At 41.4% G+C, this 15,384-nt stretch overlaps 1 protein-coding gene across 3 annotated transcripts in view; it reads right to left on the reverse strand.

The window, feature by feature from the left end:
* Positions 1-2,756: 2,756 nt before the first annotated feature.
* The window catches only part of PRKG1 (protein kinase cGMP-dependent 1), a 1,133,286-nt gene continuing 1,120,658 nt past the window's right edge, over positions 2,757-15,384 (reverse strand). For all 3 annotated transcript variants that reach the window (XM_044296555.1, XM_044296554.1, XM_044296556.1), the window contains exons 17-18: positions 14,544-14,610; positions 2,757-7,519 (exon numbers count right to left, since the gene is read on the reverse strand). In XM_044296555.1, the coding sequence (XP_044152490.1) occupies positions 7,421-7,519; positions 14,544-14,610 (166 nt within the window). In that variant the 3' untranslated portion in view covers positions 2,757-7,420. The remainder of the gene's footprint in view (positions 7,520-14,543; positions 14,611-15,384) is intronic.

The raw sequence follows: 15,384 nt of genomic DNA on the forward strand, positions 1-15,384 counted from the left end.
CCCAGCATTTTGCTAGGAGAATCAGTCACTTATTTATGTTGCCCTTAGTTAGGACACCATAAAACTCGTGACAGGTTCCCTTTAAGGCTGACAACTTGAAATAAATCTAGTAGAACAAATGGAACAATACATGAGGAGATCTCTGGATCCATGTAAGGTACAGGGCTGGTTCCAGCTTTGTTAGAAAGAGGTGGTCATGTAAATGTTATTTTTTTTATATTATTCATTTGATAACCCCTTTAAAACAATGCCATCATTTCTGTATTTCATTAAAATATAATTAAAAAAAAGGCTTAGAAATTACCAGCAGAAAGAATTGTAAAAAAGAGCAAGCTAACATAAGGATAAACTGCAATATTGGACACAACCCCTGGTTAGGCATGGCACTGTTTCAGAGTGAAATGAAGCAGATGCTTTTTTTTTTTTCTAATCCTGTAGTGTTCCTTTAATTTGTTTTTAATAGGATTGGAATAGATGCACCACACTTCTAGGTTCAGTGTAAAATGAATGAACACGATGATTATAGATAGGATGGGTTTGATGGGCAGGGACAAAACAAAACTAACTACTGAATGCAACATTTTGCTTGCTTTCAGTAGGAACTGCTCTTTAGATGAATTGAAAATAACATGCAATAAAAAACAAAAGCTATCCATACACATGTAATAGAGGTTGGATGAACCATAATTTGGCATCATTTAACCCTAATCCACCCATGCATACTCTGCATGCTTAGTTAAGCATGCATCTTTATTTCAATGGAGAAACAGGAGTGAGCCACTGTCATACTCATCTGGTAGTGGCTTATCTGCTTTTGGAAAATCCAGTATGTGAAATCTTTCCTTCCTCCGACTTAGGGTGGTGGATGGGAGGCCCCCATATGCATTTGATCATAAGCTGATCCTAGAAAAATTGGTAGCTTTGGATAACATTTATCTAATGTGTGTGTCCAGCCTAAAATATTGCAATCATGTAATAGTTCATTGTTGATGTATGAAAAACCTATAGAGATGGCTACACATCTGGGAATTTACTTTGTAGGTCAAAATAACCCATTCCACCACATAATCTGCTGCAGCCCCTTTAAATTGTTTGATCAGGACAATTGAGAACTATTGGGAGAAGCCAATCTGTAGATCTGCAAGAACATTTCACACATAGCTTGCCAACTCTGCTGGGGAGGATAGCTCATAAGTGAGTAATCCCATTGCCCAACCTAAATTCTAGTTCTTGCCAGGATCAATGTATTTGAGTCTGGACTAGTGTTGGTCGAGCACCAAAATGCTTGTGTGCTCGAGTAGAACACTTCCCGGTGCTCGAGTGCTCTACACAGCACCCGAGTACAATAGAAGTCAATGGGAGAACCAAAGCATTAAACCAGGCACCCGCTGCTCTGGGGAGTGGTGGGTGTTGGGACTCTAGTTTGGCTTAGGATTCCCTGCTCTGACTCCATATATAGCTATGTCCATATATGAAGTCAGTGCTTGGGGACACCCAGTGTATTTAAATCGAATTTTGCCTCTATTTCTGAAAAGTTTCTGGCAGGATTTAGACTCACAACTTTACATTACAGCCAAGCATATTAACCACTACACAATAGAGCTGCATGGCCAGTTAAAAAAATAAATAAATAGACTTCTGCTGTATAGGAATACTAACTAGTAGTATTTCTATACAGCAGAAGTCTCATATTTTATTTTATTTTTTTATAGTATAGTGGCTAACATTCTGGGCTGTAATGTAGAAGGTTGTGAGTTCGAATCTCATAAAGAACCCTTTCAGAAATAGAGGCTAAATTTTATTTAAAAATATATATAAGATTTTAGCCATAATATATTTACATATATTATTATATATTTAGAATATATAATATATTATAATATATGTAAATATATTATGGCTAAAGCATCATTAGCAGTTTCCCACATATTATGCATATTCATATATATTAGAAGTATGATTTTATATATATATATATATATATATATATATATATATATATATCCATAAAAAAGGTTAGGCAGCCCTCCTCCCATGCAGAGCTGATTGTATGGTGCCCGCAGTAGTCCCTCGATCCAGGACGAATAAATAATAAAGAAAGTCCGCAGCACTCCTTAAAGTAAAAAATGTGCAGTTTATTCACACATGTCAAAAAATAGACAACGTTTCGGTTCTCTCGCAGAACCTTTCTCAAGTCACCTGACTTGAGAAAGGTTCTGCGAGAGAACCGAAACGTTGTCTATTTTTTGACATGTGTGAATAAACTGCACATTTTTTACTTTAAGGAGTGCTGCGGACTTTCTTTATTATATATATATATATATATATATATATTAGTAATAGTAATTACATTTTTTACAATTATAAAAAAATAGATAAAATATATCAATTTTATTTAGCCTCTATTTCTGAAAAGTTTCTGACGGTATTCAAACTCACAACCTTCTACATCCCAGGATGTTAGCCACTACACTATAGAGCTGCATGGCCTGTTACTTTAAAAAATAAAATAAAAATAAATAATTATGAGACTTCTGCTGTATAGGAATACTTAAGTATTCCTATACAGCAGAAGTCTCATATTCATGTATTTATTTATTTTTAAAGTAACTAGCCATGCAGCTCTATAGTGAAGTGGCTAACATCCTGGGCTGTAATCCTACCAGAAACAGAATAGAGGCTAAATTAGATTTAAATACACTGGCTTGAGCACACGCGGTATTCGCCCAACACTAGTCTGGACCAGTATTCTGGAGAACGATCACTTTTTGTAAAGTTTTAATGTGCACCTTAGCAAAACAGTTACACCTGTGTAAAGACTGATAATATGTCATGTATTAATTAAACCTGCACATACATTGATACATTTCACAGAAATGATGCTGCAATCCCATTAACAGTTACACAGCTCTGGTACATTGAACAGAAATCATTAAAACAACGTCATAATTTCTGTATTTCATCAATATATAATAATAAAGGCTTAGAAATCGTCAGCAGAAAGAACTGTAAAACAGAGCAAGCTAAGAAAGGACAACGTCTTGAGGTGTGTTTGTCTTAGTCATGCAGCATAACACCAAACGGTTAAGTTATTAGAAGATGCCATGAATTTAAGGCACTTGTAACAATGCCGAAATCATCAGGTTTTAAGGTTCAGGACGGATGAGGGAACAGGGTACAGTCGCTCACTAATACTGACAATAAAATTCAAGTCCACCTGTACCTAGTAAAACACTGCACATTACAAATAAGATGATGATGAAATAACCCAATGAGTTACTACTTAAAAAAGAACTACTATGCATATCGTATCAAATCTTAACACAAAAATAGCTATATTCACACAAATACTGTAATTGTCTGTGGTCCTACTGTAAAGTTCAAGAATAGCAAATGCGTTTTGATGAGCACTTATACAATCCAATCCAGACATGCTTGGGACACAGAATGTAGATGAGTATCTCACAGCCAAACAATGGCGCTGTATGGCGAACCAAATGTAAAAAATGACCCAAAACTTGTAAAGTTGTCTACAATAGAACGTCACCGATGAGATTTGTATGTACTGTATATCATTTTATATTGCCAACGCAATAGCCCCCCTACCCCTCTATACAGTCGTGCAATGGGTTCTTATATATTTGGAGAGTCATGGTTTATGAATCCTTTGATAATATGAACATGTCTAGGTTTTTTCAAACTCAGAAATAACCATGAAATATTTCACAACGAGGATGAATGATGCATATGATGCTAGTTACTGTCAATCCTTAAGGACGGCTAGAGAGATTTCATGGAACTACTACTGCCTCTGCCCCTAGAAGACGTCACAGTAGAATAAGGAAGCCTTTTGTGTGACATGAATAGCGCTGGATGACAGTATTTGTCCTGAAATGTATCATCAAACCTAAGTCTTTAGGCTGTGCCAAAAAGCACTTTAAATCTTTTTTATTTTTCAAAGATTAAAAAATCTACAGTAAAATGGTGCTCCAGTCTTTGGACAACATACAGTGGGAGGATTTTAAAGGCTTGGTGCTGTGGAGAAAGCAGATACACTGACAAATAAATCTTGGACTCTACTGTCAGAGTTCCCATCTTTCCCCTGCAACATCAGCCCAGTAGATAAGTAGCTATCCCCTTAAACAGAGGTAGTTACAGAGTATATACAGTATATGCCACATAGTCCGCTTGGTTCTTTTTCTGGTCATTCGTGTATGATGTTCCAAAGCAGATCAATAGTTTTCTCAAGGCATAAATCTTATATTTACATAGGACTCATATACATTCACCTCCTAGATATGATACGCTTTTTATTATGCCTTGTTCATCTTGGCTTATTGCTACATATTAACTCAGTAGGGTTACGTAATACTTTGGAAGGCCTAGAGCAAAACTGAACTGTTCCATTTTAGAGTTCTGCAAGTCACGGAAAAGTATGTTTGTTATTAACACAATTATTATTCCATACATGAGGAAGAGAAAACCTACGTTGCTGGAATACACTGCTACTTACTTGTAGGACTTTGGTCGGGAATCAATTGGTATTGCCTCTGCATATTTAATGTTAGAATTTATAATTAAATTAGTGCTAATTCATATGAATGTTCCTATATCTAAGAGTGTTGAGTTGTATACATCTCACAGAACAAATCTATACATAGCACCTAAATAAAATAGAAAAGTGCTTATCTGATACTGACATCTTTTAGAAGACCCTCCTCTTTAGTCCTCACTAGGAGAAATGGACTGGTATCTATCAAAATATACTAACTCCCATTCTCTTGGTTATAATATTCTTTTAAAAGAACACTAGTATCACAATTGTGTGTACTAAATGTTCCTTCTAACAATGGTTCTACAATATGTTACCTTGAATAAAGACCTAATGATGACATATCATAAAGCTGAGCACAAGATACTGTTCTCTTATTGAACACTGTATAGATCTGGGTCTAAAGCTGGCAATACGCATCAGATTTATGTTTGCCCAACCCACGGATTTCAGGAGGTTTGGCCCACCATCTGATGTGTATGGAGCTTCCCAACTCTTCCCCAATCACTAATGCCTAGGGATATTGGTTTTCAACTGCCCTTTCCCTTTTTCAAAAGATAAGCCACTACCAGGGGAGTATGGCAGCGGCTTTCTCCTCACTCTCTCATCAGCTAGGCATGCATATTTATGGGACAATAGGGAGAAAAAGTTTTGCTTCCCATTGTGTTCTCATATAATTAGGTCTGCAAAGGTTTTAATGTTGGAAACTGTTTACAGTATTTTATGTTCTTACTATCATTTCCACCAAAATAACTTGATCCTCATGTGGTAGATTTCAGGATATTTTGGGACATTAGTTCTACTCTTCCATAGGCATGTATGCTTCACATCTACAGAGACCCTTCCATCAAAGTATTCAAGGGTTTAATATGTACACGTTCATAGCTGAACTACTTAGCCCCCATTTTGTTCTGCGTTCTCTGTGAAGAAGTGGAGGTACCTTACAGGATGGTCACATGAGGGTGGACAAGTGTACAACTCACGTAACCTCTGCTACAACTTCCGTACTCAGTTCCACCTAAGCTATAAAACATACATCCTACGCAAATATTTTTTTCATTCCTAGTATTTCTCTCAGACTCGTAATTCTAGACTCCACTAATCACCATCTCCTATTAAGCTCTGAGTAGACTTGGATCTTTAGATTATTTAGCAGGATATGTGATTAAATGACTATTCTAATTACTTAATATATAATTGACCTTAATGCTTTCCAAGGAATGCATATACCTTTCTAATGTCACAAATCATAGTCTGTTTCCAATTGAGAACTGAGAACCTAGAACCTCTAATATAAAAACATTCAATGCTGTAAATGAAGATGGATGAATGAATACGATGCCTTTCATGATCATTTTCAACAGCATATGCAACAGTTGTGCTTTTTATTAATAGAATTGTTAAAAATCTAACAAAAGAGAGGTTAACATTCAGTCTGGTCATGAACATAAGTAAAAAAAACAAAAACAAAAAAAAACACAGCTTCAAGAATTGGATTGACATGAACAAAAAAAATGACCAAATGATTGTGGTCCTCACAATGAGTGCGAAAAACAAACATCCAATTCAGCGATTTACTGGGGAAATTTTGTACCATACAGATTATTATGGTTTATCTACTGCTTACACACACCATTGGCAGCCATTTTTATAGCTGTGCCAATAGCCATGGGAATAAAGCCTATTATTAACTAGAAGATGCCTTAAAGATGTCAGTAGCTCTCACAAAATTAAAGGGGGCTATAAACGCTACAATGCATTGCAATATTCCAGGAGGATATCCTGTGTACCCCTCAAGAGGGCAACATCAAGGTCTTACAGTACTGTCAGTGATCATTGCATGACCACCTCCTATATATCCTGGAACAAATTTTTGTATAAGAGGGAGCCTAGCCTTATAGTTAAATACTGTAGAGTAACCAGGGCCTACTTCTTACAATATTCCAGGAGGGTATCCTGTGTACCCCTCCAGAGGGAAATGTATCTTCTTATCAAGGTCTTACAGTACTGTCAGTGATCATCGCTTGACCACCTCCTACCTGTCGTAGAAAAACTTTTTGTATAAGGGCGAGCCCCAAAGTCCCCAAACCCAAGTTAAATACTGTACGGCAACCAGGGCCTACTTCTTCAATGCTTTTCAATACTAGTTTAACCTTTGTATTGGGTACCGGTTATTTCCATGGACCATAGGGAACACTTTAATTGTCACGTTAAAAAGAGAGAGCATTATGTCAGCAGGACAAAGCTGGGGTAAAACATTAATAAATATTTTCCACACTTATCTACTCTGACCTGCAGGAAGTCATCATTTATGCACTTTAAAAGAGAAACCTGCATATTCGAACCAATAGCTGCCACCGAGCTACTGATCCCATCAACTCCAGCCAGCCAGATGATGATGAGATCTGTAGTACGGCAGCAGAAAAAGGAGCTATCCTGCATATCCCTCTTGTAAAGATACAGGCATCCCTACCTAACATGGACAACTGTACCGAAATAAATTATTCTTTCCTATGGGTAGTGCTAGCTACAAAATATGTACAGTTCTAATACATTTTACACTATACTGTTTGAAAGGTAAATTGTCAACTCTGCAATATTAGAAAGCATATAGTTTTGAATGAGGCTTTGCTTCAGGACCACCATGTCGACTGCTATTTTGAAGGTCAAAACAAAAAGTATGTTAAGAAGGGTTATTGTGAACTAAGCAATAAGTCCTAATGCCACTGTAGTTACTATAGCAGCATCAATCAAGGCATCATGGTGACCCCGAGCATTAATCTTCCCCAGTTCTTTCTTTTGTTCTATTGGCAGCCATGTTTCAGGAAAGCTGTCTTCAGCAAGGCAGAAGCAGGTAAGAAAAATGCATTAAAAGTCTACGTCCCATCCTGAGTTGTCATCAGGTGGAGGATCGTCATTGTCTTCTGGAAAACTGTCAAAATTGCTTGTGTCTGTTGGGGATGCAACCTGCAAAAGGAAAAAAAAAATATATGAAAATGCCAAATCTGGCCAGAATTAATACAGATGCCAATCTACCTTATTTGGCATAAAACTATTTGTTCAGTTAGGCTTCATGCACATACAGTAGTTGTTTTACAGATTTGTATGGTATGGATTTGTGATAAAACACCCATAGAAGTATATGGCCTACATGTTATCTTCACTTACCTCTGTGCAATATGGGCAGAATCTGCAAAAAAAATTATGCTCCACCACATTCAATATTAGAAGGGTGCTACAAGGCAGCACATGGAGTGTTTACTAGTCTATTATTCACTGGGCTATAATGCATCAGAAGGGCGTCATAAGGCAGCACATGGAGCGCCTTCTAGTCTATTATACACTGGGTCACGCTGTATTAGAAAGGTGCAATAAGGAAGCACATGGAGAACCTACTAGTCTGTTATACACTGGGTCATGATGTATTAGAAAGGTGCAATAATATTTATATTGTTCCTATTTAAGAAAAATAATAAAGATACTAAAACTGAAAAAAAAAAGAAAGGTGCAATAAGGAAGCACATGAAGCGCCTACTAATCTATTATACACTGGGTCATGATGTATTATAAAGGCACCATAAGGCAGCACACGGAGCGCCTACCAGTCTATTATACATTGGGTCATGATGTATTAGAAAGGTGCAATAAGGCAACACATAGGGTGCCTACTAGCCTATAAGACACTGTGTCATGATGTTTTTGAAAGGCACCAAAAGGCCACACATAGAGTCATCACTAATCTATAATACACTGGGTCATGCTGCATTAGAAAGCCACCATAAGGCAGCACATTAAATGCCTACTAGTCTATAATACACTGGAATATACTGTATTAGAAAGATAATAAAAGGCAGCAAATGAATTGCCTAGTGCCTATAATTGTTAGATATTACTAGGATGCTATTAGAGATGAGCGAATTTTTCAAAAATTTGATTCGGCCGGTTCACCGAATTTTCTGAAAAAATGTGGTTCGATCCGAAATTATTTGCTGCAAATCGTGTTAAAAAACGTCTATTTCCTGGCTGCAGAGAGCCTTTATAGTGGTGTAGAACACTGTCTCTTGCAGTAACATGCATAGGGAGTCTGCTGTGGTAGTGAAATAATACTGTGAGTCAGTATAACATTCAGATGACAGGCGTCGCTCTTAGAATCACTGCACACTTCACTTATTTGGGCGGTCACGGGCCAAAACTGACTAAATAACTCAAGTATGAGCTCAGCCTTACAGGTCGATGTTAGCGCCAAGAAGCAGCACACTCCTTTTACACCTTCGTCAGCTGATTCCACATAGATGTCTACAGTGCCTGTTCTATTAAACGCTTATACAAGTAGAGCCCCCCGACAGAGGGGAGTGGGTGTCAGCAGTAAGTTTGTGTTGACGTCACTGATTATTTTGCCCTTCATCTGATCCGTCAGAGCAATAATCCTCAAAGAACAGATCCGGTCTGTGGAGCATCCGCCTTCACTGGGTCAGCATTTGGTAAGTAATCCATCAGTATTGCTAATGCCCAAAAAAATAAGAGTGGCTCCAAAACACCAACTCCTGCTATTAGCTACCAAATCACAAGCCAATTCTTATGGGACCATACAGACCTGAAAGCTGCTACACAGACAGGGTACGTTGTGCGTCTCATTTTTCCTTCCTTCTGACAGATCAGAAGAAGGGTCAAATAAATGATGATGTCAGCCAGGCCGAAAGGCAAAATTGTGGCCCAGTCATGAAGTGGGGAAGGTGGGAACAGCATGAGAAGTCCACAGAGTGGCCAAATGACATAGTGGGGGGGGGGGGGGGGGTTGGCAGCAGCATCAGCATGCCACAGAGGGGCAAGGTGACATAGTGTGGAGGTAGCAGCAGCATGAGGAGACCACAGAGTGGCAAGGTGACATAGTGTGGAGATGGCAGCAGCATCCGAAGACCACAGAGTGGCATGGTGACAGTGTGGAGATGGCAGCAGCATAAGGGGACCACAGAGTGCCAAGGTGAGATAGTGTGGAGGTGGCGGCAGCATCAGGAGGCCACAGAGTGGCAATATGATATAGTGTGGAGGTGGGTGGCAATACTAGTACTAGCTGAAGATGGTGAGTGAAAGAAAGAGCACTTGGCATCCGATGTGAGGCATCAGGCGGGTGGCAGCATCAGAATAGTAGCTGAGGCAGGTAACCAGAAGAAACCGGTCTCTTTTGTCAAAGTGTTGGTGAGGCACCATGGGTGATCTAGTCTGATGCATCAGGCATCGGTGGGTGGAAATCCTGGCTGATCCATGCCTGATTCATCTTGACAAAGGTCAGTCTCTCCACATTTTGGGTGGACAAGCGAGTTCTTCTTGGGGTAACTATGGCCCCTGCCGCACTAAACACCCGCTCTGATGCCACACTACTGGCCGGGCAGGACAGCTTTTCCAGGTCAAACTCGGCCAGTTGCGGCCACAAATCCAGTTTGGCTGACCAGTAGTTCAGCGGATCTTCAAGGACGGCTGGCAGGGTGCACTCCAAGTATGCTACCACCTGCTGGTTCAGGTTCTGCTCTATGTCTAGCTGCCGGTGAGTAGTTTTTTCACTATGCGGGTGAAGAAAGCTGCTCATCAGCGACTCTAGACTCAGGCTGCTGTTGATGGAGCTGTTATTTCTCCTGCCACCACACCCCTCCCCAGTAGCCATGACAGTGGAACATGAGTTCAGAGGGCCCCCTTGGTTATACCTGTGAGAGGATGGACGATGGCGCAGATAGGCAGCAGTCAACTGACCACATGGGATGTCTCTATAGTAGTTCAGTTTGTCCTCCCTCTCAGCGGGTGTAAAAACGGCCCCCATTTTGGACCGGTAGTGAGGGTCCAACAAGGTGGAGAGCCAGAAGTCATCCCTCTGCCGAATGGTGACAATTCGGCTGTCACTACACAAGCAAGCAAGCGTGCATCTGGCCATTTGTGCAGGTGACTTGGAGGGACTCCCTGCCTCATTCTCTACTGCATACTGACACAGTGTGTCTGGGTCCTCTGCCTCCACTTCCTCATCACCCTGTAGCTCCTTTGGCTCACCCTGCTCCTCCTTTCCTGTCACCTGTGTAGAAAAAACATCCGTTTTGCTACACATTGCTTGTGCTACAATGTCCTCCTCCTCCTCCAGTTCAGCCCCCAAAGAGCTCATGTGGCCATGAGATGTAGGTGTCACGTCTCCAGTCCCCTGACCAGCCAGATTTACCAGCATCTGTTCCAGGACATGAAGCAGGGAAATTACATCGTTCATCTCGTAGTCCTGGCGACTGACAAATAACATGGCCTCCTCAAAGGGTCTGAGCAAACGGCAGGAGTCATGCATGAGCTGCCCGTGGCTGACATCAAAGTTACACAGGGAAGTACTCCTGTCTACTTGGATCATCAAGAAATTGTTTATGGCCTTTCTCTGTTCGTATAGTCGTTCCAACATATGGAGAAGGAATTCCAACGGGTGGAAACATCGCATATCAGCCTATGTTGGGTGATGCCGTTCTGCCGCTGCAGCTCAAGAAGGGTGTGTTTTGCGGTGTAGGAGTGGCTGAGGTGCATGTAAATTTTTCTGGCCATTTTTAGGATGTCTTGCAGATGGGTGGAAAACTTCAGAAACTGTTTGACAACCATGGCTCAGCCCTCCTTGACGCAGCACCGACACCATGTTCTTCCCATTGTCGGTCACCATGGTTCCGATTTTCAGTTGTCGCAGAGAAAGCCAGGATTTTATTTTTTAATTAAGGACATGGAGCAGTTCCTCCCCTGTGTGACTTTGTTCGCCCAGGCAAACAAGGTGCAGAACAGCGTGACACTGCCGTGCCCTGCACATGTGGTATGCTGGAGGGACACTGTGAATTGTCCCTGCAGAGGAGGCTGAGGACACGGTGGAGGATGAGGTGGCAGAGGCGGACATTGTCACAGGACAAGGCGTGAGAACGTGGAGGCGGAAGCGGCATCACCTGGCCAAGTTGCTGGTGTGGCTGTGCAGGAACCACATTCACCCAGTGGGCTGTAAAGGACATGTATTGTTCCTGACCGTAGCTACAGCTCCACAAGTCGGTGCTGCCGTGCACTTTGGCAGACACCAACAGGCTCAAGGACTGACCCACCTTCTGTTTTACATGTGTGTGCAGGGCTGGTACTGCCTTTTTGGCAAATAAATGATAGCTTGAGACTCTCCACCTTGGCATAAGCCATCAGTTCTCTGAAAGGTGCAGAGTCCACCACTTGGAAAGGGAGGGACTGCAGCACCAGCAACTTTGACAGGAGCATGTTCAGCTTCTGCGCCGTTGGATGAGTGCACACATACTGTTGTCTCTTGGCAATCGCTTCAGTGATCGATTGCTGACAGAATCACTGATGAGGAGTAGGAGGGCGAGGAGCAGGAGCATCAGGACCAGCAGATGATGAAAAGGACAGACAGCTCATTTTGGCTGAGGTGGTGGAGCCTTGACTGCGTGAAAACGGCTGCGTGCCACTGGGTGATGCAGTGGTTGCTGCAGCAGGCTGGACCAACACATCGGAGCCACGGTCCTCTTAGGCCACTTTATGGTGACGCTGCATATGTTGACGCATGGGCTGTGGTGCCAACATTAACACCGTGGCCATGCTTCACCTTCTGCCCACAGATTCTACATATGGCCCTTGTTCACCTTCTCCGGCGGCTTAACAAAAAACTGCCACACCGCCGAGTAGGTGAGTTTACCCCTAAAACTACGCATTGACTGACTGCTACCACCGCTGTCTCCGTGAACCCGTGCAGCACTAATTCCCGGGCAGGTAGGCTCCTGCGAAGTGGGTGGTCTAACCCGGGCACGTTTGGCTCCCGACCTCCCACTACTGCCACTCTGCCCGCCCGGCCATGCTAGCGACTTGCCTGCTCCTTCGCTGTCTCACGAGCAAGCTGCCACCCTCTTCTCCCAATGATGATGAAGCCCCTTCATCACCCAGCTCCCAAGTGTGATCAGCTACATCATCATCACCGAGTACTGTCTGCATGTCACTGATGTCCTCCTCAACCGTCTCTGGATCAGGAGCCTGACCGCTCTCAACACTAGCTCCCATGCCACTCTCCTCATCACTACTTGCCCACCTGGTGGAGGAAGCGGCAGATGTCTCCTACACATCTTGACTTGCCATTAGCTGCTGACTGTCCAATAGTAGCTCGTCCTCACTGTATAGTGGAGCTGAGCCCACAGCATACAATACTTCTCTGGCTGCGGGTACAGAAAAGGACAGAAGCAGGTTGACAGGTGAGGGCACAGGGCCTGCTCCCAAGCAATGCCAACTAAGGGTTGTGTCTGATGAACCCACCGACTCTTGGCTGGGGGTGTCTGATGTCACTTGAGACAAAGTCGAAGATCGAGTCAACCATTCAAGAACCGCTGGGTTGCTGGTTGCTCAGGCCTTTCGAAGTGACCTCTGCTGGCACGGCCCCTTCCTCTGCTGCGACCTCTGCCTGTGCCAGAAACATTTAGGTCTCTACCACTCCCCTGTGCAGGACCTGTCACCTCTCTGTCTGACATACTGTTAGATCAAATAAATAAATAAAAAGGAAATTAAAACACCCCAAAAAGTCTGTAATTTTCTCACTTCACCATACAACGACTAATAAGCCCTTTTTTCACACAAATACACACAAAAAATGGCTTTAGAACATATAACTGCACCGCTGAACGGCAAATATTTTTTTCTTTTGCCAATATTACACACAAAAACGGGGGTTTAGAACATATAACTGCACCACTGAACGACAAATATATTTTTCTTTTGCCACTAATACACGCCACAAAAGGTTTTAAAACATATAACTGCACCGCTGAACAGCAAATATATTTTACTTTTTCCACTAATACACGCCACAAAAGGCTTTAGAACATATAACTGCACCACTGAACGGCAAATATATTTTTATTTTTCCACTAATACACGCCACAAAAGGATTTAGAACATATAACTGCACAGCTGAACGGCAAATATATTTTTCTTTTGCCACTAATACACGCCACAAAAGGCTTTAGAACATATAACTGCACTGCTAAACGGCGAATATATTTTTCTTTTGCCACTAATACACGACAAAAAGTGCTGGAATTTTAGCACTTCACCACACAACGGCTAATAAGCCCACTAATAAGCCCACTAATACAAGCCAAAAAATGCTTTAGAAGATATAACTGCACCGCACAAGAGCAAATAAGACATAGAAATATTTCCTTGTAATAAACCCTGTTAATGCCTGTATCAAACAGCACTTACACCCCAATAACAAGAACGGTTTGCTGGAATTACAGAGCTGTATAATGGCAATTTCGGTGCCCAGTCAGTGTAGTAATGTGTAATAGGATTGTTCCTATTTCTCAGGCTGTCATCTCCCCTACTGAACCCTGTTCAACATAAATGTTGTGGAATGATTCCTCCCTATCCTTTACCTATACCTTGAGTATTCCTTCCCTGCACTGTTGGGAAGTTGATAAGGGGGGGGGGGGGGGGGGGGGGGGGGGTCTGTAAAAAAAATTGCTGTGGAACCTAGTCATTTGTAGTTACTCCACTGATTCTGTGCCTGCATTGTAATGCATTAATAACTTGATGTAATGCTTCTATAGCTGTAGGATGAATCATCAGGTGAAGGAAAGAAGAATCACTGACATTTACAAAATATGGCACATTACAGATATAGTGGCTTGTACGTCCTCGCTTTAGGATGAACTGCTCAGGAGGCTGGATACAAAGAACAGTGAGCACTGCTTTGACTATGTGCTTTGTTTCGATTGAGAACCAAAGTAAACACAGATCCTTTAGATCTCTATAGTGGATGTCCGACTCATTGTATGCACACCAGACATTGACTAATAGCCATTATGCACTATGTATGTTTCTCTGGAATATCATTCATAACTTGTCTTTTATGCTGAGATTACAGTGTTTATGATGTCTACAGATGGTTACGAGAAGACTGGATAAGCTGGGCGTGTCTACGGCATTCAGGAGCTGGTCAGATACTTACACTTGGGATTATAGGAGGTGTGAGGGTACCTTTTCTTAAACCTTCCCAATTAAAGCCTTCAAACCATCTGAAAGATACATTAAAAACAGATTAATTTAGAACACTAAGGTTAATAAAATAATGTATTACTTATCTCGCCTGCCATGTGTATATACTGTATGTCTATACACAATGAAGCCCTTTTGTGATGACGAACTAAAATCTTCTAAAGTGGTTCTCTCAAACAAGAGGCAGACTCGCTAGTGGGGCAGGACTACTGTTGAGGGGAAAAGACTCTTCTTTAAAGCCTCGGCATGTCCAGCCACATGTGCGGTCATCATCGGTGTCAGCACCTTAGTGCCAGGCGCTGGTTCAATAACTTTTACATTGACCACCTGCCATGTAGTGATTTCTTTTAGCAAACATGTCTTTCAGACCCTTGATGATTTATGGCATATGAAAATTAAATTTCTATCTATGATTCTAGGTAGCAGCAGCAAGAGACAGTGATAGAAGAGGCTTGTGCTCAAAAAGTCTCTGTGAACCTTTGTGCCTACTGCATGGTTAATCATTCCCTATGATAGGGTAATGGGGGCATTTCTCTTTTGATTTTGCTATTTCCCATAGTAGCACATTGTAATACCAATATACAGGTCCTTCTAAAAAAAATTGCATATTGTGATAAAGTTCATTATTTTCTGTAATGTACTGATAAACATTAGACTTCCATATATTTTAGATTCATTACACACCAACTGAAGTAGTTCAAGCCTTTTATTGTTTTAATATTGATGATTTTGGCATACAGCTCATGAAAACCCAAAATTCCTATCTAAAATAATTTGCATATTATGAAAAGGTT

The sequence above is a fragment of the Bufo gargarizans genome, chromosome 6, assembly GCF_014858855.1.
Source record: "Bufo gargarizans isolate SCDJY-AF-19 chromosome 6, ASM1485885v1, whole genome shotgun sequence".
Lineage (NCBI taxonomy): Eukaryota > Metazoa > Chordata > Amphibia > Anura > Bufonidae > Bufo > Bufo gargarizans.